The following is a 23,563-nucleotide window of genomic DNA, read 5'->3' as shown; positions in this document are numbered from 1 at the left end:
TGCTATGTGGTTAAATCACAGGCTGGAGTTTTCAAAGTCAGTGACTAGAATAACTGTTAAAATGAATATTATATACCTAAATAAGCCACTTAGTATTTTAAAACAATTAAAATTCACATTAAGAAAGGGTAAGGAAATCAAAAAGGTCTAAAGCTGCAAAAAAATGTAGCCAAGTGCTCCTACCCACATAAAAATACTGGAGTATTTTTCTTCATGTAGTGGCTGTGTTCCCAAAGTTTGGATAAATTTTGCTGACAGATCATGGGGACTCACAGCACTTGTTTAAACTTAATGAAAACGTACAGAGGTCTTTTGATTTGACGTGCTTTGAAATTCTTCTCATACTTAGTTCCCTTTGGTGCAGCACAGGAGCGATGGTGGTACTTCCCTCTTTGGGAGCTCTACATCGAAACAAGATGGAAAATTTTGTAGATACCGTATTACATTCTTAGGAACTGTATTATGCTGACACAAATGTCTCAGTTTTTCATCTTTCCTTGGTAACCGTGGTGTGCATTTTAGGGTAAAATATATTTTAAGAACTGTTTATTTAACTTAATAATGATGCTGTGTGATATCCACAGTGTCTTTTCTGGGGATGCGCGCTTGGAATGACTCCACCGCTTTGCGCTGGGTTACTTTGATGCATCTTGATGGTATAAAACCAAAAATTGCCCTGTTTTGTAGTTGCTGAAACAGAATGTAATAGTCTCTATAATTTATATAGTTACTTACAGAAATATAGCATAGAAGAAATAATGTCTGGAAATATCAGAAAATCTAATAAAGGTCTTGGAAGGAAATTAGTTAAACAGTTGAAAAATAGTTACTGTGATTCTATGTATCAAAAATAAGATATGCAAAACCAATTATTTCCATTAAATTGTTTTATTATTGCTTAAACTGCAGTAGAGCTGACCTTTAAGTTTGAACTGCTGTTATTGAAATCCCTTTGGTAAACTGAACGCTTGAAGAAAGAAGGGAGCAGAAGTGGTCAGAATTTTTAATCTCCCATTTCTCGATCAGATGGAACATTTGATGACAAACCCCTCAAGAGTTTTTTGGGGGAAGAGGGTTTATTTGACTGACAAGCTGTATCCCCAGTCGGCTAATCAAATGGAACGGATGTGCCAAGTTGTCTTTCATGTGTTCTCATTGATGTCAGATTGGCAGCTGGATGTAATTGGATGTGAATGGAAATACTGGAGAGCTTGTGCACATGCGCATCCTCTCTCTCTTCCTTGTTCCAAGATTAATCTGCAGGATGTATTTATTGGTCTCAATGTTACTTAGCGGTTCAACCTAAATTAAAGAGTATGCTGCAGCCATAGTAGATGTTAATTTATTAAGATCATGTAAGATCGTGTCCACCACATGGAAATTTTTGAAAAATCTGGAAAAAAAAAGAAAAAAAGTACAAATATGTGCACCCTTAATCAAAAATAGGGCGAAGTCAAACTGTTTAGCTGTCCTGACCTCTGATAGGGGGTATCTTGCAGTCTGAGTTGATTATTTTTGTTTTAGTGGAGAAGGTCATTAGACACTAAAAAGTGATTAGTGAATTTGTGGGGGAAGGGGAGTATTTTAACAGTGAAATATCAATTTGTGGGTTGGATTTTCAAAATTATGGAAACAAAGGTGGATTTCCAGTTTTATTATTGGAGCATAACCCAGTGTCTCTTGAAAACCTCACCGAAGAGATGGTTTTAAAATGCTTCGTAGCTCCCTGTGTTCCGTGATAGTGGTCCCACCAGCAGTCTTTGCTTTGTGGAAGAACTCTGATACTCTTCATTAAGAGCCCGGGGCAACCTGATCTAATTTGGCCCTCCTTTGAGCACGGGGATGTGCTATTGACTTCCAAAACTACTTCTGATTTCAGTTATTTTAAGATCCTGCAAATTCTGTATTTATACACTTCCGTATCTATGTTTATGTGTATCTAATATTTCACGCATGTATGTGTGTATATATATGTATACACAAAAAAGCAAGAGAAAGTATAAAATTAGTTACAGTATTTTGCAGATGTTAGACATCCCACCAAGAAAACAATGGATAAAAATTTCAAAGTTTGGCTCTGTTAGACAGTGTTTTTTAGCTGCGGATGCTTGGGAGAGGTATCAGCTGTAGTTTCAGGTTTGACAGCATCTGTGGTGTTGATCCCCAGGGTCTGAAGAGGTTGTTGGCAGTATGTGTGTGTCTGCTCGCTGCCACCAGCAGACTTGGTGACACTGGAAGCTTGCAGACTGGGGTTTGTCAAGCTTTCACCCGAGTAATCAGAAAGGGTCAAGCATTTATGTTTCCAAGTTAATGTGTAATGCTTACTCTGGTTCATTATGCTTCCTGGCTTCTCAAAAAATCACAGCAAATAGTTCAGTCTTCAAAGCCACGAGTGTCTGTCAGGATTTACAAAGATACTCACTCTTGCTGCTGCTGTCTTTTGTCTCTCACTAGCAGCTTTTTCCCTTTTGATTTCTGGTAGCCATTTTCTGCTCTGGATTTCTCACAGATTCACAACAAAAAGGAAAGAATACATATGCTAATCCTGTCTGAGATTTCTTGGTTTGGAGGGGGTGATTGCTTGCACTGAATCTCTTCTTCATGCTTCACCATTTTCCGTCCAGTCCCAGCCACGTGCCTGGGGATGGTGGAACATGGAACAAGCAGCATCCTCCTTCTCTGCACGCTATTTGCCCAAGTGTCCTGGTTCCTTGTTAGCTTCCCTAACCCTCCTTGCTTGCAGAGGTTTGAGAGGAAGGAAAAACCTTACTTATTCATTTCTGCAACTTACTACTAAGAGTAATTGCAAAAGGCAAAGTACAATGTAGATCTGCCATTCACATACAACTTTCTTAGAAAACCCTTGAGATCAAAACCAGAATAGTCCAACAGAATGGAAGTGGCCATACCCTGGCTCTGACAGGCTGCCGTGGGGGAGTTGCAGTCTGCGGAGGGCAAGAGTCTCTCGCTGAGAGCAACCATGGGACCTCACACGCCAGGAGAGGCTGTGGCTCCCGATCTCCTTGCTTCTGCGATGGCAGCACAGTGACAGCAGCGACTGGTCCTTGTGCTCTCGCACAGAAGGCGCTGTTCTGTTCGTTCTGTAAGCGCACAAGGTGATGCTGGTGACTGCCTTATGCATCAGCCCTTCCTTTACGGGATTTTGCCTCTAGGTGCTTAGACCTCTCTGGAATACCTGCTCCACTGCACGTACTTTTTCCTAATTTTCAGTATTTATTACAATTTGTCAGTTGGAACGTGAACAAGTGCAACTTCATCAGTGCAGTCTTGCAGAAGCCTTCCTCTCTTTCGTTCTGAAATATCTCGTTCCCTGAGCATTCACTGACACTGGCACAGGGTGGTAGAAAAACTGCCTTCCTCTACTCCAACCTGCCTCCATTTGCTGTCCACTGTTCATTCATGTCACTTCAACGGCAAATGGGTAGTAGTATCCTTGATACTCTCTTGAGCATCTTTAAAATTACATTAGAGCTTTGTAGTTTTTGGTAAAAGTGAAGGTGAGGAGCTGAGTTACTCTATGATCGTTCTTTTTGAGTACTGTCTGTGGTCGGAGTGCCTGAGGTCTGTTGAATATTCCATCAGTGAAGGAGAACATTACTGGTAAATCTTTCTAAAAGTATTTCCGTCATCACAAAGATGTGTGCTTGCCAGATGCTTACTCTGAGACAGTCACGTTGACCTGAAGCCTAAGCGCTTCCTTCTTTACCTGGCCCACTAGCTTCAAAGAATTCACTTCTACATTTACAGCACTGTAAATTAAATCAGATTTTAGACTTCTGGATTTTTAAATGTGTTGTCTTCTAACACTCAGACAGTGAAATTTATAAAGATACCTGCTTTGCACATCTCTTCTTTAAAAAAGGCTTTGATGCTCATGTATTTTAAGTTGATGGTTCGACTGGAATTTTAAGAGAGAAACAATTTCAATATTTTTAGAAACCAAAGGCGCATTTTAAAAATATTTTATAAACCAGAATCAAAACTGTTGGTATAAATTAATTTCATATTTCCATCTTAAGTTCTATTAGAAAGTGATATGTCATGAAACCTCTTAGACTGATGTTGGAATGAAAGTAATGCTGCTTTACATGTAACTGCGTTCAGAAATTACTACATCTTGGAGTTGAATTCAAGTTTGTAGGGATATAACAACAATCTGAGGCTGATTTCACTTTGAAGAATGTTAGTATACAGCTTACACTCTGTTTAATATTTCTGTTAATCTTAAGTGCCATGCAGACTTTGAAACAAGTTAGAACCACAACCGTAACTTTGTCTGTTAATAATTGTAACCACGCTGGACCAAAGCTAGCAGTACTCCTCTGTTTCACACTCTGTGGTTAATCTTGACGAAGAATATTTGTTCATATGAAACTCTTTCCAAGAGAAAAGTTAGTTAATCTGCACTGGATGATTTGATTCATAGTTCTGCTGCCCTTTGTGAAAATCTTACCTTTTTTTTTTTTTTCTAAAATTAAAAAAAAAAAAAACACTTAAGAAAATCTACAGGGTAAGATGGTGGCTAGCTTTAATTTTGAAAATCTAATGACAAGACGAAAGGATTCATTATCTGTTTCCTCCCTGAAACACATACCCAAATGCCAAAGCTTGTAACTGAAAAAATATTTCAGAACCAATGAACCTTTAAAATTCTTGAAAGAAAATTGTAAAGCTTTTCTCTTAGAATAGAGTTTTTGGAAGCAGAAAATCTTTTTTTCTTGAAAATTCTTCATTTCCTAATAGATTTTTGTATATGGAGAATGAAGTTGTAATTGAATGTATTGTAAGACAAGCTTTTCCAAACTCTGTTTCAGCTGTAGCGTTGGAAGAACTTCATTTATCCTCAAAAATTATATTGAGATTCTTTCTCGTCTGTGATAATTAGATTATTTGTTTTTTCCCCCTCTTGTCTTAAATAGGGTAGAGTTAGGGTGGTCATTATTTGAGATTAAGTAAGTTTCCTTTATGAGAAATTTAGGTTAAATGCTAACTCCTGGCATTTGCTATGCTTTTATAACTTTAAAATTCATTAAAGGAGAGAGATTTATAAGTACCTGGACAAGAAATTTCTCTTTAACAGAATCTTGTGAATGGAAGTACTTTACCTCATAAAGCCACACTTTAGGAACAGGAAAGTCTATAGCTAGCAATACTTAAGATGTATTTGAACTCGAAGGATAAAATTCCTAGTCAATCTGATAATGACAGTGTTTCTTCCTAAATTAAATTGAGACCCACTGCATTCACACTGTAGCTCCAAAAGCCACCTCTCTGGCATCCTATTAGTTACTTTTGAAAAACAAAATCTCTAACATTAAAAATTTCCAGTGATCTACAAAACGAATATTCCACTTCTGGGGAGAGAGAAAGTTTGTCTATGTCCTCATAGGATCAGGATGATTTCCATGCAGAATTTAAGAGGTACAATTCCTTATTCATGTTGATTTTAATAGTAATAAAAAATAAAAATTAGTATCTGAGATCTCCAGGAGCATTTTTAAAAATAGGTTCAGTCTGCTCCTGCCCTCTTTCTTTAAGTTTGAAGAATTAGTCTGAAGAAGAGACTAGAAAGATATTTGCCATGAGGCATTGGGTTGGAACCTCATCCTCTGGTTCCTCTGGGGAAGGACCTGAGGAATAGAGTTTCTTTCTTTTTTTCTCATAAATTTCACAAGCCAAAGAGTTTCCTGCAAGTGCAACCTCCTTTCCTAATCCCTTAGCTGCCTCATCTGCAAATTTCATGAAACTCCTTAGTGTTATAGCAGATTCTGGTTCCTCTTTTATTCCTCCTTTATTTGTTATTACTGTTATTTTTAACTTTCTAGCATCTCTGGTGGTAACTGGAGATTACTGTAAGAAAATAAACTACATAGATAAGGGAATGCAAGGAAAAATTGAAATATAAAGTAAAAGAAATCATGTACAATACAATGCATTTGATATATGTAAGTATAAAACCTCAAATCATATCTTTTATATGCAGATTATTTATGTGTAATGGGTATATCAAATTTTCTAAAAATAAATGCCACTGAGAATCTGTTTTGGGCTGGGATAATAATGTAGTTAGTGATAAACATGAGACTTCAAATTAATAGTCAGTGTAATGTGCTTTTGCAAATTAATTGATTTTTGGCTTCTTCCTCAATGATTTTCATATGAATGGTTACTGAAGTTTAATGTCGTTGAATTATATTGTCCTAGGAACGATGTGGCATGTTCTCAACACAGAAACAAGTAAGATCTTTGACTAAATGAAATGTGAACAAAGACATTCACAAAGTATCTAGCAAGTTGTGTTACACGAACGACTTTATGAAGTAGCTTAAGATCTCTGCCCATTTAATTCTCGAGTCCGGTGTACAGCCAGTAAACCATGGTCCTCAGGTGAGAAATGAGAAATTTCAAGGGCTGTTGAACACACTGAATTTAGCAGAGTGCTCAATAGCCCTCAAAATTTCTCATTTAGGAGGGTGCATATGTATTGCTTCCAAAAATGAGCGTGAACTTCACAGATTTACATTTCTTCCTCCCTTCTTCCCTCCCTCCCCCTCTCTCTCCAAGTCTCTTATGCCACGAGTAGTTGCTCATTTTGAAACACATACAACAATACACTTGCTGATTAAACCATTGGCCTAAGTTCACAGTGTGAAACAGCATACACACATTTGCTGTGCAGCACTAGAAAATCCCAAACCCTACACCAACCTCAAAACTGCATGTTTGGGGTGGGTTTTCCCCTGCATTCCCATTGTCACGCCTTCAGACACCAGCTCGGCGACTGACGGAAACATGATGCTACTCAGGTGAAAGTCTGTTATTTGCTTTTCTGGAATTCCTTCCATTATTGTTCAGGATCTTTCCATTGGATCTGCTCCCCAGACTCTGATATTCCCAGTATTCACAAACAACCTCCAGTGTGAAAGAGGAAGGAGAACGGCACAAAATAAGAACCATGGATTTAAGCTTCCAAGATGTCGATATTTTCTCCTCGCCTTTGAGCTACTTAGGCTCCTTTATAGTTTTACATCTGCAGAGATAGAGCAATTTGTACGTTTTCATACGGAGAATTGATTTTGTGTGTGTTTGGGTGGAGAGCATCCTCGGAGTAAGAACTACCTCATACCAAGAATCAAGAATAAAATAAATTTGTGAATCTATGGGATTTAAAGAGACTTTCAAAATATGTAAGTCAGAATTGCTTAATTATATGATAGAGTTCATGAAAGTCAAGTAATAACAACTTGTCAAACTATTCCAGTTTGTAAATAATTTACATTTTTCTGTAAGTTCTTTCTCCAGTTCAACAGATAGGTTGATTAAGTATTTTAAATAAGTATTATTTGTCATTATGTTATTAATACAAAATATTATTCTGTTATTAATACAAAATACTCCATTTTTCCATAAGGGAGTAGGAAAATTTGAAAGGAAGGTTCTTTATGCTCATCTCTGTTTATACACTGGTTTTGTTATTCTCTTTTATCTACTTTGTTTGGACAGTCTTCTCTTTATTTTAAATATTTATTTATTGCAATAAATATTTATTTACTCTCCCAGTTAGTTGTTTGAAATTAGCAAAATTCTTGGCAAATGGCAACAGAGTGGAAATTCCACAAGTCCTGCATGTCCACTAAGTTTGCAGAAATACTAAGGTGAAGAGCAGGACCAACATGGTCTTTCAATTGGGTAATTTTTTTTGCCTGTGCCAGAAAAACTAAAGAGTTGCAGAAAGAGTAGGTGGCACGCAGTTATTCCTGGCCATGCAAAGGACCATGAAATAGTCCTGAAGATGGGATAAATGCTTTATATACATGTGAAAATCCTAACTATGAGATGTTCACTGGTGGCTAAATTGATGCTGTAGTAAATAAACACTTGGTGAGTATATCTGGAGTTTTCATATCACGGGGTTGTCAAGCCCTGGAACAGGCTGCCCAGGGAAGTGGTGGAGTCCCCATCCCTGGAGGGATTTAAAAAACGCATAGATGTGGTGCTTAGGGACATGGTTTAGTGCTGGACTTGGCGGTGTTAGGTTTACAGTTGGACTTGATGATCTTAAAGGTCTTTTCCAAGCTAAATGATTCTATGATTTGTTTTTTTCAGGAAAGTTAAGTTGCTTAAAGGTAGAAAGGGATCTGTTAATTGAAATGCTGATTTACTTTTTTTAATGCACCCAGCCTTCTTTCCTTTTCTTGATCATGAGATACTTTAAATTTCTTTATGTATTACTTTTTGTAAAGAGAAATTAATATCAAAATGCTTGTATTTTTAACAGTTGTGTTACAATAGGCTCCACAAGGCTCCAGAGGTGAAAATCCTATCATGATCTTCTGTATACATTCATAACTGCAACCTTTTTTCCTCTGTCCACAGTTCATGCAAAAGCTTGAATTTCATATTAATGTTCCTTCATTTCTCTTGTGACTGTATCTTTTTGGTAAGACTAAATCTGTCATAAATCCACTTGAACTTTATCTCCTTGTGGAAATAAATAGTATTTTAGGTAACAAGGTTAGATATGCAGACTAAAAGCAGCCACTTTTGGTATTCTAAGTGCTTTTCAGAAAATGCATCCTGTGGGAGTTAAAATACTAGAAAGGCTTGTATACTTAAGAAATCGACTATTAAGGCAATATATTGTGTTAGACTTTAGTTCAATATGAGCCATAGTATAAAAAAGTCACTTTCTTTTGCTTCACCAAAAAAAAAAACTTAGCTAAAATATTGAACAAGTTAGCTGCTACATTTTGAGTCAACATATAGACTGAAGAGTAAATTCTGTGCTTCTTAAACATGTGTAATCTAATTAGCATTTGTGAGATTTACTGGGATGAATTTTCCCCTTGGCGTACGCGGTTGCAAACAGGGAGAACGTGGGCTGCAGGCTGCTAGAGGCAGACATCTGCCTGGAGTGGACATCCGTGTGGAGAAGCGCCCTGAGGACCTGGTGTCGGCTGACGTGGTTCATGAAGTTATGAGAAGATTTGTAATTATGGGGAAGTTCCTCAGCTGGTGAAAATAAGTAGAAATCTGCTTTGAAGGGGAAGGAGGTTCAGAAGATGCTTCTTGAGATCACAAGGTGTAATTTAGTTAACAGAGACATGCTCTAAGAACCCCGTGTTGCTGTAGTGCTTCACAGGAATCTAAGTTTAAAAATAGCACTGCTTTTTGAGAGGTTTTTTTTTAAATATTATAGGGCAGTTTCATTAGAGGTTATTTTTGCAGTGTGGGCCTCAGTCAAAACTGAGACCAGTATTAAGGCTAATAATTAATCCTGTTGGTTTTCTTATTTCATGAGGAAAGAATTAAGTGTGTTTTTCAGTATGAATTTTTCTTGATGTACATCAATAAACTATCCCTCTTTGGAAGTACCTTCTCATTAGCACTTATGAGAAGCACTAAAGACCTGCTAGTGTCTTTAAACACAACTCACCAAATGTATGAGCCTAATTAATTTCCTTGTATTTTATACGGTTTTAGCAGCTAAATCTTAATTTTCTTTGATAATATGCTTCTTGAAATGGCAGTATACATTTATTCAGCTTTTTTTATGTCATCTGCTAAAGCATGTGTTAACCATCATAAATTTTTGATGGAGGTGACAATCTGGACTGCACCCCTGCATGTGACGAGCTAGCTCATTGCGAGTTGTGAGCAAGACTTGGCATTCACCTTTCTTTCAGAGCACTGGTGCGGTACATGGAGTGAAGCTCCTGCCTCCTTTTTTTTATAGTAGCTCAGCTCAATGAAGCAGAACTTTAAATCAGATGTTTCACAAGAAAGCATTGACTCACCCCTTTGTTACTGAAAAATGTTTGGTGGAATAGTGGCATCTACAACCTTCATTTAAATGAGCAATGTCCTTTCAGGGTGGAGTAGAATCAGCCTGCTTGTATGATTCAGTCTGTATTTCATTGATACTAGGCTCTGGGTTAGTAATCTGGGACTGTCGCTGGCTTTTTAATTCTTGATTTATGCACAAGTCCTTTTTGAATTTGGTAAAGAAAAGATAAGAATTGATGTGCACCGCTTGGAACTGTATTTTGTGTAAAGGTGATTTTACTCATTTAGTGTTGTCAAAAAGCAGGTGAAAACGAGGAGTGTAATGCAGCTATGATGATTCAGTGTCGAGCATCAATATCTGTACTGTTTGTGTCATATAAAGATTTGGTCTATGCTGTCTAATTAAACCAAGTGGAGCTTGTTTGTTGTGTATATAATACATAATTAAATTGAGACTTAAAAATAGGGCATTGTATGAGCAACACTGTACTTAGTAATATCCAATAACTTCCTGTGAGATTCCCTCTGGTTCTCACATGCCCCGTGAGCTTTGAAAATCTCAGAAAAACAGGGTGCCTCTGCCGACTGAATGTTTTCTGTTTACCGTCTTAGCTATAGGGGAAGAAGAGTTTTTTCCAGAGGGTCTTACAGGTTTCAAAGTCTCTCTTGCAGCATCTGTGTAGGACTGAGAACCAGTAGCATCCAGTCTCAGCTTCCATTTGTGTCCACAAACACAGCCTTGAACCACTTTCCGCCTTCCTTCTACCAGTCAGCCAAGTGCCAGTTTTAAACAGGCCCCAGAGAGCGTGAAGAATGCCGCGTTGTATTGGTAGATAAAGTTCAAATGCCAAATATTCCCTCTACTGCAGAAACTACGCAGCTGCTTCCCAGTGTCTTGGCTATTTTGTCGTAGCTGTCTCCATCAAACCTCACAGTCAGCCTCAAGGCATTTGAGAGGCTTGGGGGACAGAGCTGGTGAAGGTGACGTATGTTGCAGCTTCTCAAGTGGAGGGCTGAGACCAAGTCCTCCTCCTCTGAACAAGGGGAAGAGGTCAGAGGAGTGACGGAGCACTCTGGAGGGTCCCCACATCAGACTTGCTGCTCCGAAAGGAGCAGAAGCAGGGACGGCTGGTGCTGCTGGGATGGGCCACCTGATACAGTGACGATACCAGGGAGAGAGGATGACCTTCCAGGACTCGTGCATAGGAAAGTGAGGCCATGGCCACTTCTTTCTGTTCACTGTCCGCCCTCTAGAAAAGAAGTTGCCATTCCCTGAGCTGAAAGCCAGCCCGTGTGGGCTCTCATTACAGCTGAGGCCTTCAGGAATGTTTTGATGGCAAAAGATAGATATACAGAGATAGATGACCTAAAAATTGAGCCACCTCAGCATATTCTAGTTTAGCATTTGGTTTGTAGATTTTGGTCAATACCTTCAAGAAAAGACTAGGGCTTTTTGTTATTTCTAAGAGTGTGCTTAAAATAAGAACTGTTCCTCTCACTGGCTGGTAAGTGGATTAATTTGGCAAATTAAAGCTTTAGTTAGGATGATGGTAGAAGAGAGCATTTGTCCTCAGTCTCTATCAATGACTCTTGTCTCTAATGTTTCTTTTCTAGAAATTGAAAGAATACCGTATGCATGTTTGATATTGTATTTAGTCTTTCAAGATGGCATCCCAGGTCTGATGTTCAATTAGGGAGTGCAGTTCTGTAATCCTCATTTAATTAGAACTCCTTGTCTTACTCCCTGAGAGTTGCATTTGTAATTGGATTCTCACAAGTGAGAATATGCAGAGGCTACCTCAAAGGGAAGTTGTAATTTGCTGATGTGTGTTACTTACCTGTAGTTCTTCGAGAATGTTTCCTCTGCATATTCACGTTATGGGTCCTGTCCACCTTCTGTTTGTCCTCGGATTTCTACTGCCCTACGATTGCGGTGTTTAGTAAGAACAACTGAAGTATTGAGCACTGTACAACTCTTTAAAAATCTCTGATCGCTTGGTGTCATGAGATGGCACTTGTACAGTCCTAGTAGTCACTACTCTTCTGGGAAGTTCCTGTAGGTCACCAGCACGGGAGAACCAGAACCCACTGGTGTGAATATGCAAGGACAGCACTCTCGAAGAGCAAGCTGATGGTAAGTACCCTTTCTTTGTCTTCTGTGATTAACCAAATATTTCAAATGTTATTTTGTAAATTCCCTATCTGCAAATTTGCTATGCTTTTCCTACGATAAAAACATACTGAGATTAATTTTAGAGCTGTTGCCTTTCTGGCAAAACCCAAGAAAGTATCTGTATTTGTAAGTACTCACTTTAGTTGTAAATTGACTACTACTAGCAGCGTGTGGGTGTGTACACATATTTGAGCTATAATATATATTTCTATCAGACAAAAAGGCACAATTATAGTGCAGTGTTATATACTTTACAGAGTTGCACTCTTTTAGTTGTATTATAATAGATTGGATAGCAGAGTGAGTCACTGACCAAAAAAAGTCTTTTAATAGTAATTCTCAAAACAGATTTTCCAAAAGAAGATCAAAGGTATGTTGCTTTTCACTTCTAAATTTTTTTCTGAACTTTTGTTTTTTCCAGACATGGAATTCTGTGAGACTCCCCATATTCTGTGCTCTGGCTACCAAACAGATTTACACGGTGTAGCTGAGCACAGTTACCCGCTAGAGGTGGGCTCAGACGTGGATACTGAGACAGAAGGTGGTGCCTCCCCGGATCATGCCCTGAGGATGTGGATGAGGGGGATGAAATCGGAACACAGCTCCTGTTTGTCAAGCCGGGCAAACTCAGCATTGTCCCTCACTGACACTGACCATGAAAGGAAGTCTGATGGGGAGAATGGTAATAAAGAAATCCGTCTAATGTACTCAATAGAAGTAGGAATTTACTTGAAACTTTCTTCTTCTACTTCTCTCTTATTTCTCTCTGTTTTTTTTTTCTTTCTTTTTCCCTCTGCCTTCTTAGGTCTGTTTTATGAAAGGTGAAAGAGTTGTTTGGTATGTGTATTGTATTTATAGTGTAGATGGAAAATAAGACAAAGAAATGAAACAATGATTTTGTTAAAAAGTCATTCTTCTAGAGACCAACTATTGTCCCACATTCTTCATTTTTATTGCCATAGGACATTTATCATTTGAGTTTAGTGGCTTATGAATTAGGTTCTAAGATAAATCTATATATGTACATTTATATCACATTTTGTGTGCACATGCTGGCTTCTGTGCGTAGCCTTGACTCTATAGCCAAGTGACTTCAGACAACCTGGAATCCTAAATGCTCTATTTACCTGTAATTTCAGGCTACATCTGAAGACATGCCTTAATCAGTAGGACAGATTGAACAGGTCTTCGTCATAGCTCAGCTCTGTATTTCTCTGCATGTGGAGGGTGGGGTTCTGGGTTAGGTTTTTGGGCAGGATTTTGGGGAGATGTTTTTTTTTAAACACATTCATTCTCTTTCAGGATCTTTTCACTTGTTTGCTTTTCGTATGGCTTAGTGTGTCACGGAAGGGGAAAATGTGTATTTAATTAAGTAACACAGGGGGAATTAATATTTTTTTATCTCTGCATCAAAATTGGTGAAAATCTGCTCTAAATGTTTCCTTAAAGAATATAGTAAGTAAACATTTTTATCATGCTTAAGATCAACAAGCTTAGCTCATGTTTTACTTTCTGTGTTTAATAGCTAGATGTTATGGCAGGTCTACATTTAGTTAAATATGTATTTTTAACTGGGTAAGAGATGGGAGAACCAGTGACAGTGGGAGATTGACGCTTCACACTTTAGTAGATCTATAGTCAAAAGATGAAAGAGAGTTCAGTCAGGAATGCCGTTTCTATAGTTACGTGTTTGGAATTTGTCAAACACGAAGCTGGTAATTTAATTATAATTTCATCTGCATGTTTGTCAATGCCAATGATAATGTCCAGTATAGGTTCAAAGACATTGAATTATCTGCATGAGTTAAGAGAGAAGGAAAAAAAAAAAAGGTTTGTTTTTATTAAATAGTCCTTTGAGGATTAAACGTTCTGCACTATCACATTGTATCGTGTTGCTAGAACCAGTTAATTTTCAGATGCCACCCCATTTGCACGACGATGAATGGATGCCTGCCTTCTGGCTTCTGCCACGTTCCGTGTGGGATCCATCCTCTAAAGTGTTGTTGCATAGGAGGTTTTTGGGTTGGGGTTGGGGGTTTGTTGTGTGTTTTTTCTGAGATATTTGGGTTTACATGGTGGCTGAAGGAGTTGAATCTGGTCTGGCTGTAATTGCTTGGCCCTTAACTGTGACAGTGGTTTACAGGGAATGCTACCTGAGAAAGGAATGTGCATACTTGTACTATTCAGACTAAGAAATACACATGGTCATTTAGGTTATAAGGTGCTGGGAAGCCAATGCATTAAAGCAAATTAAGCATATAACCAAGTTATGTATTTCAGTCTGGAATGCAGTGGTGCAGCTGGGTATTCGTGGTGTTTTGTGAGCTGTACAAGTTGCACTAAATAAGTCATCTTGCTATAGATGAAAATTATTGTAGGTAGTAAAGGAAATGCTGTTATTACCTTCATCATTCTACATTGCAGGAACCATGGGTTAAGTGTCATTAAGGTAGGACACATAATCATTGTGCTTCACCAACAAAGAATGGAGTGGTTTCTTCTAAATGTTTGTCTCAGAGAATGATTTTAATCAATTTAAACTAATTTCCCGCATGATCTAGAGTAGAACAGAGTAGTCCTTTTGCATGTGGCTTTAATATTTGATTCTTTGTAAGCTTTATAACAAATTTTTAATCAGGGATTTGTATTTTAGGTACTTGAATACAAATTTTAACTAAATAGTTCAGAGAGGAAAGTGGGGGCAGGAGTAAGTTGGAAGAGAAAGAAACTGAGAGCACAAGCTCATTTGAACTCTTTAGTTGTCTCCAGGCAGGGTCAACAGAGCAGGTATTGGTACTTCCTGTGGCATTGAGTCATTATAATAATTACAGTCTTGAAAGTTAATGTAGATAAATTTGAAGACAATGATGGTTCAAGCTATGTTCATTTAAATTATCTAGTACTTCACAGGTAAGTTCATAGTCGAGATACCTGATCCAGAGAGCAGTGTGTTTTCCATCTGGGTTGGCACTCAGTATCAAAGCACTCTGAATCCAGAAGTTCATAAATCTCTACTTAAATGAAGTAATACAAGGCCCATCTTTCTGTTTCTATGCGGTGGTTTGTGCCAAGGGCTTTATCAGAGAGCCACAAGTGTTGCATTTATCCTTGTCAGCCCCTGCCGTGGAGGTAGACTTGCTTTGTGCCAGCCACTACAGTGTGAAAACGGGTGAGCGCATTGAGATCAGTTCTGGCTGGAAGTTCATGAAATGCTAGTTTCCATGATACTGTCTAATTGCTGTAAAAACAGTTATTTAGAAATTCTGGCTTTCAAAGGGTTGACCAAATGGCACGTGAGCACAGCTATTTGTAACTGGAGTAAAATTAATGAGGAAGATACAGTTGTTGCATTGTTTAAGAAAACTAATTGCTATTATTGTCTGTATTTTGAAAAGGTCAGTTGGTTTTTGTTGTTGGGGTTTTTTTCTCTACAAGCACAATTTTGCTACAAATGCAGAATAGCTTTTTTTTGTGGTGACATTAGGACAACTATGTGGACTCTGGTAGACCTGCTTTCAGGACATTTTTTTGCTTTACGTTGATCTGAAGCAAATATACTTTTGCAAATTTTATTGTTTAGATATTCCTTGAATTTCTCATATTCAGTCAAAGTTCTAGCTGGAGGTTCCCTGACACAGGATATATACTTCATTGTGTATTCTGAGTAGCCCAATTTGAGAATTTATTTGAGGATTATTTTCCTTCATAGACGCACCAACTCTGTCATAATCACTGTTTAAACATACTCTGGTTATTTTGGCAGCATTGAACAGATTGCGTGAAACACCAACATTTCCATTTAAATTAGTGTTGTCAATGTTAATGGCAACTAATAATAACCTATTAGTGCACAAACTGCCTTCAGCTTTGCCTGAGGCTAAGGAAAATATATATTAACTGCCAGTAATGAATGACCAATTTCTTGGGATCATTGCTTATCTCTGGTACAGTATAAATAGCTCTATCTAAACATGAACAGTGTTACTCCATAATACGTGAATGAAAATTTCAGGCAGAAGCACCACAGAATAACAGTATCAAAAATAGTTACTTTATTCCATTGAAGAAGACTGCATTTGCCCTCAATTCACTGAAACAACGGTATCTGTCATTGCAGCGTGTCAGAACATTGAGTTCAGTGGTTTAGTCTGCCAGATTACTGAGCTGGCAAATTTATTTATTTCTTTATTTTTCTGGGGTAAATATACGGTCCAGGAGAGGATACAACCCTGATCTACAAAAAGAACGGTCTTCAGACCTCCATCATGCGACGTGGCTCTGCATCGCACACGAGCTAGCGTACCAAAAAGGAGCCTACAGTCCATTTTGTATCTCTGTGCTCTTTCCCCGTTACACTGTTCATGCAGTTCTTATGTTTTGCTTTACAGGATGTCTGTGCAGCTGTGAAGCGATGAACTTTACCTCAAATGTATTCATGCCATGCCATAATCCATTTTTGAGCCACATTTGACTTGTTAGCACAGCCATCTACTCTTTTAGCTACTACGTCTCTGTTGAGAGCTAGTACAGAACTTGAGCTGTCTCTACAATAACACAAATTTTAAACTGTTTTAGATTATCAGATTGTTTTGAAGTACTTTAAAGGCTGACTTGTTTGGCTTATTCCTGACACGTACTTAGATGGTTTTATGCAATTAGTTACTCTTTCTCTACTAAGTTGTGAGAACCAGTAGAGAATACCAAATCCCCAGTACTGGATGAACGTGCTGTGAAATGCACACTCTGTCTTGGAGCCAGATTCATGTTCAATTCCTTTGACTGCATTATTTTATGACAACTAGGCATTGGCTATAGTTTACAACAGCTTCCTTGAGATTTGTAGGCAAGAAATTAGGGTGTTAGTACAGGCTGAAATACCACTAGACTAGTCATGGAATATAGCTTTAGAGTGCTTGAGAGCTAGCCAGGGGATTTTTTTTTTTTTTTTTTTTAATAACATATTTGTCTCTTAAAGAATGAAGCAAGAGGGAGCCAGAGCCATGAAAAAATATAGTTGTTTCCTTTTTCCCCATGGAAATTATTGGGAAAATTCTTTCTTAACATCAGTGTACGGGATCAGATTCTATTTGGAATGATAATTTTAATAATATCAATAATTTTAAACAGCAGACTAGAAATGCAGAATAATAATATTAGCCATAAATTAGTAAGTAGAAGTAGTAGAGAAATTGGTAGGTTACAGATCAAAGCTGAGTTTAATGACATAGAAACATGGAAGATTAATCTTATGTAATTCCCCTAGGTGTTTGTTTTATGCCTTGGGAGCAGTGGTCCATTTAACAGAGCTTTTGACTCTCCCTAAATCTCTGGGTTTTTTCCCTTTGATTGCTGGGCAGATGGGTGACGTTTGGGCAAGTCACCTCAGCTCTTTGCTCTCCAGATTCAGCATCTTAACAGCATCTGTTAAAGGGATAAAGATGCTTAATTAGTAAAAGAAATACTGAAATTGCTGTATGAGAAGTGCAGCTTTGTGAATGCTTTAGTTAGTTATTCAGACATGGGGAGGATTTAGCTAAGGACAAGTTTCTGATTTAATTTATGGTGTGTGTCAATAGACCTACTGTGAATTCGCACCTGTTTAAATTAGACTTGAATTTGGCTCTTCATAAAAGTCTTGTGTTTAATGCAAGAAAGTGAGAGCATTGGGATTAATGTTGCTGTTATTTACTGTTATTTATAAACAAGCCAGTCATTAAGCTGATCTCTGGCTTTCTCATTTCTCCAGGAAATTATTATCAGCAGCTACATTTTAATAACAATACGTGCTCTGAGAAGAGGTATGCATGTGACTGACTCTATGCAGGGTTGTGGTTTTATCTGAAGTATTTCCATTAGCTCCTGTCCTGTCACTCTCTATTTACAATGGTGCAATTAAGAAATTGAGTTACTAATTTGCAAATAGAGCAGTTAGGTCGAATATGTGTAAGTGGTCTTGAAAATATAAAGGTAAACATCAGTCTTAATCCCATTCCATCTGTGCCATTTAATATCTTTCTCTTCATTCCTAGTGTGCTTTACTTTGCCTTTTTATTGTGCCAGGGATTGGATTCATGTTTGCACACTCCTGCCTGCCGCATGGTTTTAGTCACCTAAGGCAACCTCATCACTTAACCAAAATGCAAAGCTCCCATCGTGAAATTCCTTCAACTTCTGGAGCTTGCTATAGCTTGTCAGATATTTGAGATATGATACTCTCAGATATTTGACAGAAAAAGGTCGCTAATCTTCCCTTAATAAAAGACTTCTTTTGCTTCAGTTGTAGGTTTGGTTTTTTCTCTTTTAGTGTTTAGCTGGTATTTATGTTGATTGCTTCTGCTGTTGTTTCATAGAAGCCTCCTCAGTGTAAAAGGATGCGCGTGAATCTCTGCAGTAACATAGCAATGCTTTTGGGGGAGCACTGGGGTATCCGTTGACATTGTTCAGAGTGTGAGATGCTTTTGTTGACCTCAGAGTGGTTCCTTTGGAAATGTCACTGTCCCAGAGGAAGCATGTAAGTCCTCTGAATTGCTCTGGATAAGTGCAAGATGCTTCTGGAAGCACTGTAACATCACCTTAGTTGTAATATGATGAAAGTCTTGCGTTTGTGCCCCTAGTATTTCAGCCATTTATGAAATTGCTTATATATGGAAATTCAGCTAATGATGAGTTGTTGTTTGTCAGTATTGTGGGGAAAATTCTGCCTTTCAAAATGACTGCCTTCATTACGTTTTCTGACTGACGGGGCATTGCATCTGCATATCTGCTCTTTTAATCTTTACAGTTTTCATATGCTATATTAAAATCAGTACACAATGTTAAAACCTTCCCTTTCTTGTGTTTATAAGCACAATAAACACTAATTTAAAGACAAATATCAAACTATTTAATATTTTACATTAAAGATAATTAAACAATATGTAGAACATAGCAGAAATATTTTTTCTATTCTGTAATCCAAATGACCTTTGCCCACAGCATAGTGAAAAGAATCTGTGCATTTGCACAAGGTTGTGTAATATTTTTAGCCCTGCAGTTTTGTTTTCTTTCAGGGTAGCTAAAAGAGGGGAGGGAGGGAAGCTCAAGGAGAACAGTCAGGTCTAATTTTTATCCCAGAAATGAGTAACTTGGCATTAGAGCTCAAAAAAAAATCACTTGGCTTTCCTCCGCTGTGTTATGCAGAAAGGATAGTGGATGTGGCTTAAGGAGCCTGTAGCAATATAAATTATTGCCCCTTCTTTCTTTTAAATCCTTTTGACTCTCTCAGATGGAAATGAGCATGCAAGAAAAGTATTTCCACAAATATGTTACAGTGCAAAAGGATGCTGCAGTGCTGCTACAATCCTTGGGAGCTCGGTTTATCTAGGCTGCCGTAGGGGCGAAAGATGAGGTGGGCTAGGCAGTAAAGTGCCTGCCTTCCGTCAGCAGGGCCAGAGAGTGAGGATTCTCTGACTCTTCATTTCAGCAGTCTTTGTGTGATTAGGGGGATGCTGAACAAAATACTTTTTCTGTTGTTAAATATTTACCATGAATTCTGCATGAGGACTGGACTAGTGTATTGCTGGGAATGGTTCCGTTCTAAACAATCAACATGTCTATCCTGATGTTTTATTTATGTTGTTTTATTATCAAGTTTATAATATGTTTTATTTCTCATCTCTTTTGGTTAAAATTTAAAATGGATTAGAAGATCAGGAATCGGCTTTACAGAAAAAAACTACGGTCGTATTTTATATGTATATCCTTTGGAATAAATTATTTATTTTAGTTTAATGCTGGTTTGGTTTAATATTTATTTTGAAACATAAGCACTTCTCACTTACATGTCTTAAAATGTAAATGTTCCTGGCAGTTCGAACCTGGTTTTCATCAAAGTTTGGGATGTTCTGCTGAAAGCTGCCAGTGGAACATCATTAGTGCAAAATAAGCCTAACAGGAAAACTTGTGAACTCTGATCATAGAATGTTTTAGTTAAGGCTACTAGATAAGTAAGATCAAATTAGTCTTATTTGGTTCCTTACACCCTCAGCCAGTACGGTTTTAAATACAAAGATATCTAAAGCTTTGTTCTTCCCCCTAGAAAAATGTTTTTCAGCTATTCCAACCTGTGATACTCTAAGTGAGATAAAAAGAAGGGATTTAGCAAATCAGTACAGTATTAGTAGAAAAGTGGACAAATTATCCTTCTAGGGTCTAGCAAGGTTTAATCTAAATATCATTTCTTCTTGACAGTATGAGATCATCTGAGAATTTATTGTCATCCTACCATGGATGACAAAAGATTGCTCATTCTTCCTCTTCAGCCTTTTTTCATTTTTGCCCATTTAATTCATTGTGTATGAAATTACATGAGAAAGTCTTATCTTCCATTTTAAAATTTGTTAGTATTTCATTTCCTCTTGGGCTTAGGAGTAAGATGAAGATCAGCATAAATCTGTATTATTCCGTTACAAATATTAGCATATCCTCATCTTACAAATAGGAAGTAATGATAGTAGCAAATAGCTTTGGTCAGACCATCTAGAAGAAACATCGAAAATGGAGGAGGTGGCTGCTTCCCATGGCTGCAGCCTTCATGGTCTTCTAAAAGTGAAAGCTAAACCAAACATATTAGACTATTTCTTATTTCTGCAGTAGAAAATAGGATAAGAATGGGAAGTTGTATATGAAATTACCATTAGTTTATACAGCATAATGCAGATTTGAGTACTGCCTGTTGCAACTTGCTTTCATATACAGGTCTCATAAAATGAAATCTGATATTTTAGATATTAATTTTGTGTTCTTTAATCATACCTAGCTCTACACCCTGACTTTATATTTTGTAACGTGAGCATAAGAGGAATTGCTTATAATTAGCTCTTCTAGAATACGGGTCTAGGAGCGCTGAATAATTCCTGCAGGCGGCTTCCTCTCCCTAACAGATGTTTTTGAGTAATATTTTAATTAGATTCACATATTCTGATGACTAATTATATTGCCAGTGTTGTTTCTTTATCTTAAGTTTCTACTCCAGATGATGTGCAAAGTAGATTTTATACAGTGCTTCACAGCGCTGACTTTCAATTGAGCAGCACGTGTCAGCATCTGATCGTCAGTTATTGGCCGTGAGATGTATCGGCAGTACAGACGAGCAGCCCTTCGGGCAACAGAAACCAAATGTTGTAAAGTAACTGTTTTCCTTTGCCTTGAGTATTATCCAGAAAAGGAGCTGGGGAAAGCCAGTCATCTGGAGGTTCCTTTATTCCATGAAATCACACATATGTGGGAGGAAGTGCCTGGAAGTGAGGACGGCTTACAACATCAGGTCAGGGTTGTTCAGCTCTATTGCTGGAAACCTTGCTAAAAGCTACCAGCAAAATGTAGGAAACCCAAGGGACAAAAGTTAAGGGTGCTTCTAAACTGTATATAGTATTTATTATGGTTCATAGCACTCTTCCCTCCCCACCTCATCAGTTTTGTACATTAAGGGGATTTTACATCTTCTCTGGCATCGTTAGAAATGTAATCAAAACAGCATGGTGCACTAAGGGAAGAAAAAGCGTCAGTATTTTAACTACAGGCAAGTTGAGAAAGAAATGTTTGTATCTATTTAAATGTCTTCCTGTCCCCAAATGATATGCATGTTAAACAAGTGTGAACTCATGAATATCAATGATTCTGAATTTCTGTGACTCCAGCTACCTACCTGTTTTTCTTTCTCTAAAGATCCCATATAGTTTTAGCATTGGTTATGCTCACAAATACCAAAGAGTATGACTCCAGTTTGATGCAGCCGATGTTGTCTTATCTTAGGGCTATATTTGTGGAACAGTTGAAAGTTATTGATGAACTGTTAATTTTCTTTTGGCTTTTGAATCTAGGCATTGTAATGAGTATTACCAAATGTTGCTTTGGGCTTGTTTACATCGCTGCAGTAAGCATGTCACTTGCTTTGAAGCTGAAATGAATTCACATTAGTAAACGAGCTTGGAATATTTCATGGTGATTTATTCCTGTCTTTTCCGAAATATTGTTACATTTTCTATCAATCAAGTACCATGGCCAAGGAGGAGTTGAATGTGTATTTCCTGTAGGAATGGCTGAAGCCATTTCTTTAATGAACCTAACGTCTAACAGAGAGTTTCCTTGTGGTGTGATGTGTTTGCCTGTAGGATCTTCACCATATTGTCACTCCGCTTAGCTGTAACTCACTGGTGGGTTGTTTAGCGTTCATAATAGTATTAAGCGGCTCTCTCCTACGCTCTCAAGCAATGTCTTTTGTCTTATGGAAACACAGCAACCGAAAAGGAGTCTTCGTGCCGCAAACACACCCCAGGTTTTCCATAATTAGTCAGTGGAATAAAACACGTTTAATCAGAAGGGTATTATTCACGTCTTTCAATGTAGTTTTTAAACTGTAAATGCAATATGATTTTCCCTCTCTGCCTACAATTATTTTTGAGTAAATGTAAAATATAAACTAATGCATGCACTTTATATGTACCAAAGCCATGGTAAGTGTTTTTTAGACTTAAGTGCCCTCATTGCTTTGTCCAACAGCAATTTCAAGTGGCACTTTTGGTTTGAGGACATCATATTTGATTAACTTTTCCCCATACAGGGCTTTTGAGAGAGCAAACTTTCTGTTATTGTCCAGTCATGCTAGGCTCTTTCCAAGCAAGTATTTTACTGTTTGTTGAAGTGGTGGACTCACAATGCATGCTTTGAATGTATGTTTTTCTGCATAGTTTGGTATAAACATACCTCTAGTTGCACAGTCAGAAAGTATCTGATGTAGTTTACTTGAATCTTACTTGATTTGAGTCTCCTTGAACTGTTGATGTTAGGATCACATAATAGAGCTGTTTGCTAGCCATGCGTTGTGAGTGGGATTGATGAGTGGTGCAGTATTTACAGCTCAGCACTAGAGACTTCTCATTTGTTTTATTTATGACAAAAGAATTTATGGATGCTCGCATCTTTTGATTACCACAAAAACCTTAGAAACAGAATGTACCTTAATAATAGTTGCTGTTGCAGGTTCTCAAATTCCTTCATAAGATAGTCGTGTATTTTGTGATTTCTTCTAGCTGGTGATTTGCACGAGTGAGATCTTACTGATTGAGATACGGCTGCATTTTGGGGGTGGCAATGGATTTCATTTTCTCATCCATTGTCGGAAAGGGATGCTGTTTTAGGTTATGTTGCTGATCACAGGTAGGAGTTGGAACTCTTGCTGTAAAGGGATAAAGCTCCAGGTAATGGAAAGTCTCCAAATTTATTTTATGTATTTGAGGATATTTCTCAAGGCACTAAAATACTTCCCAGAATATTAAATAATTTCCTTCTATAAGGAAGAGGGTAGTGATGAAGTCTCATTTGTAGTCACAGAAACTGTTTTTGAAAAGTCAGGATAGAGGTAGCGAATATGCGCCTAGCTTACGGTGGTGGTTGCCTTTCTGGTATGCTTATAAAAGGCTTGGTTTAGGCCTGGCCAGAGGTCATGTCTTGGTAAGTAAGGTGATGTATGTTTTCTTTGTAGTAACTCATTCAAATTAGTTCAGCATAAATTAAAAGCCATGTTTATGCACGGCTTTGCAACCT

The 23,563-nt window shown here is 37.7% G+C and overlaps 1 protein-coding gene across 2 annotated transcripts in view; it reads left to right on the top strand.

Moving 5' to 3' along the window:
- TENM1 (teneurin transmembrane protein 1) overlaps positions 1-23,563 on the top strand; it is a 337,672-nt gene that overhangs the window by 106,575 nt on the left and 207,534 nt on the right. For both annotated transcript variants that reach the window (XM_075763591.1, XM_075763590.1), the window contains exon 3: positions 12,402-12,662. In XM_075763591.1, coding sequence (XP_075619706.1) covers positions 12,402-12,662 — 261 coding nt within the window. The remainder of the gene's footprint in view (positions 1-12,401; positions 12,663-23,563) is intronic.

This window comes from Balearica regulorum, chromosome 11, assembly GCF_011004875.1.
Source record: "Balearica regulorum gibbericeps isolate bBalReg1 chromosome 11, bBalReg1.pri, whole genome shotgun sequence".
In the NCBI taxonomy this organism is placed as follows: Eukaryota; Metazoa; Chordata; class Aves; order Gruiformes; family Gruidae; genus Balearica; species Balearica regulorum.
Note: the sequence above shows the minus strand (reverse complement) of the source record. Positions and strands in the feature narration are given on the sequence as shown.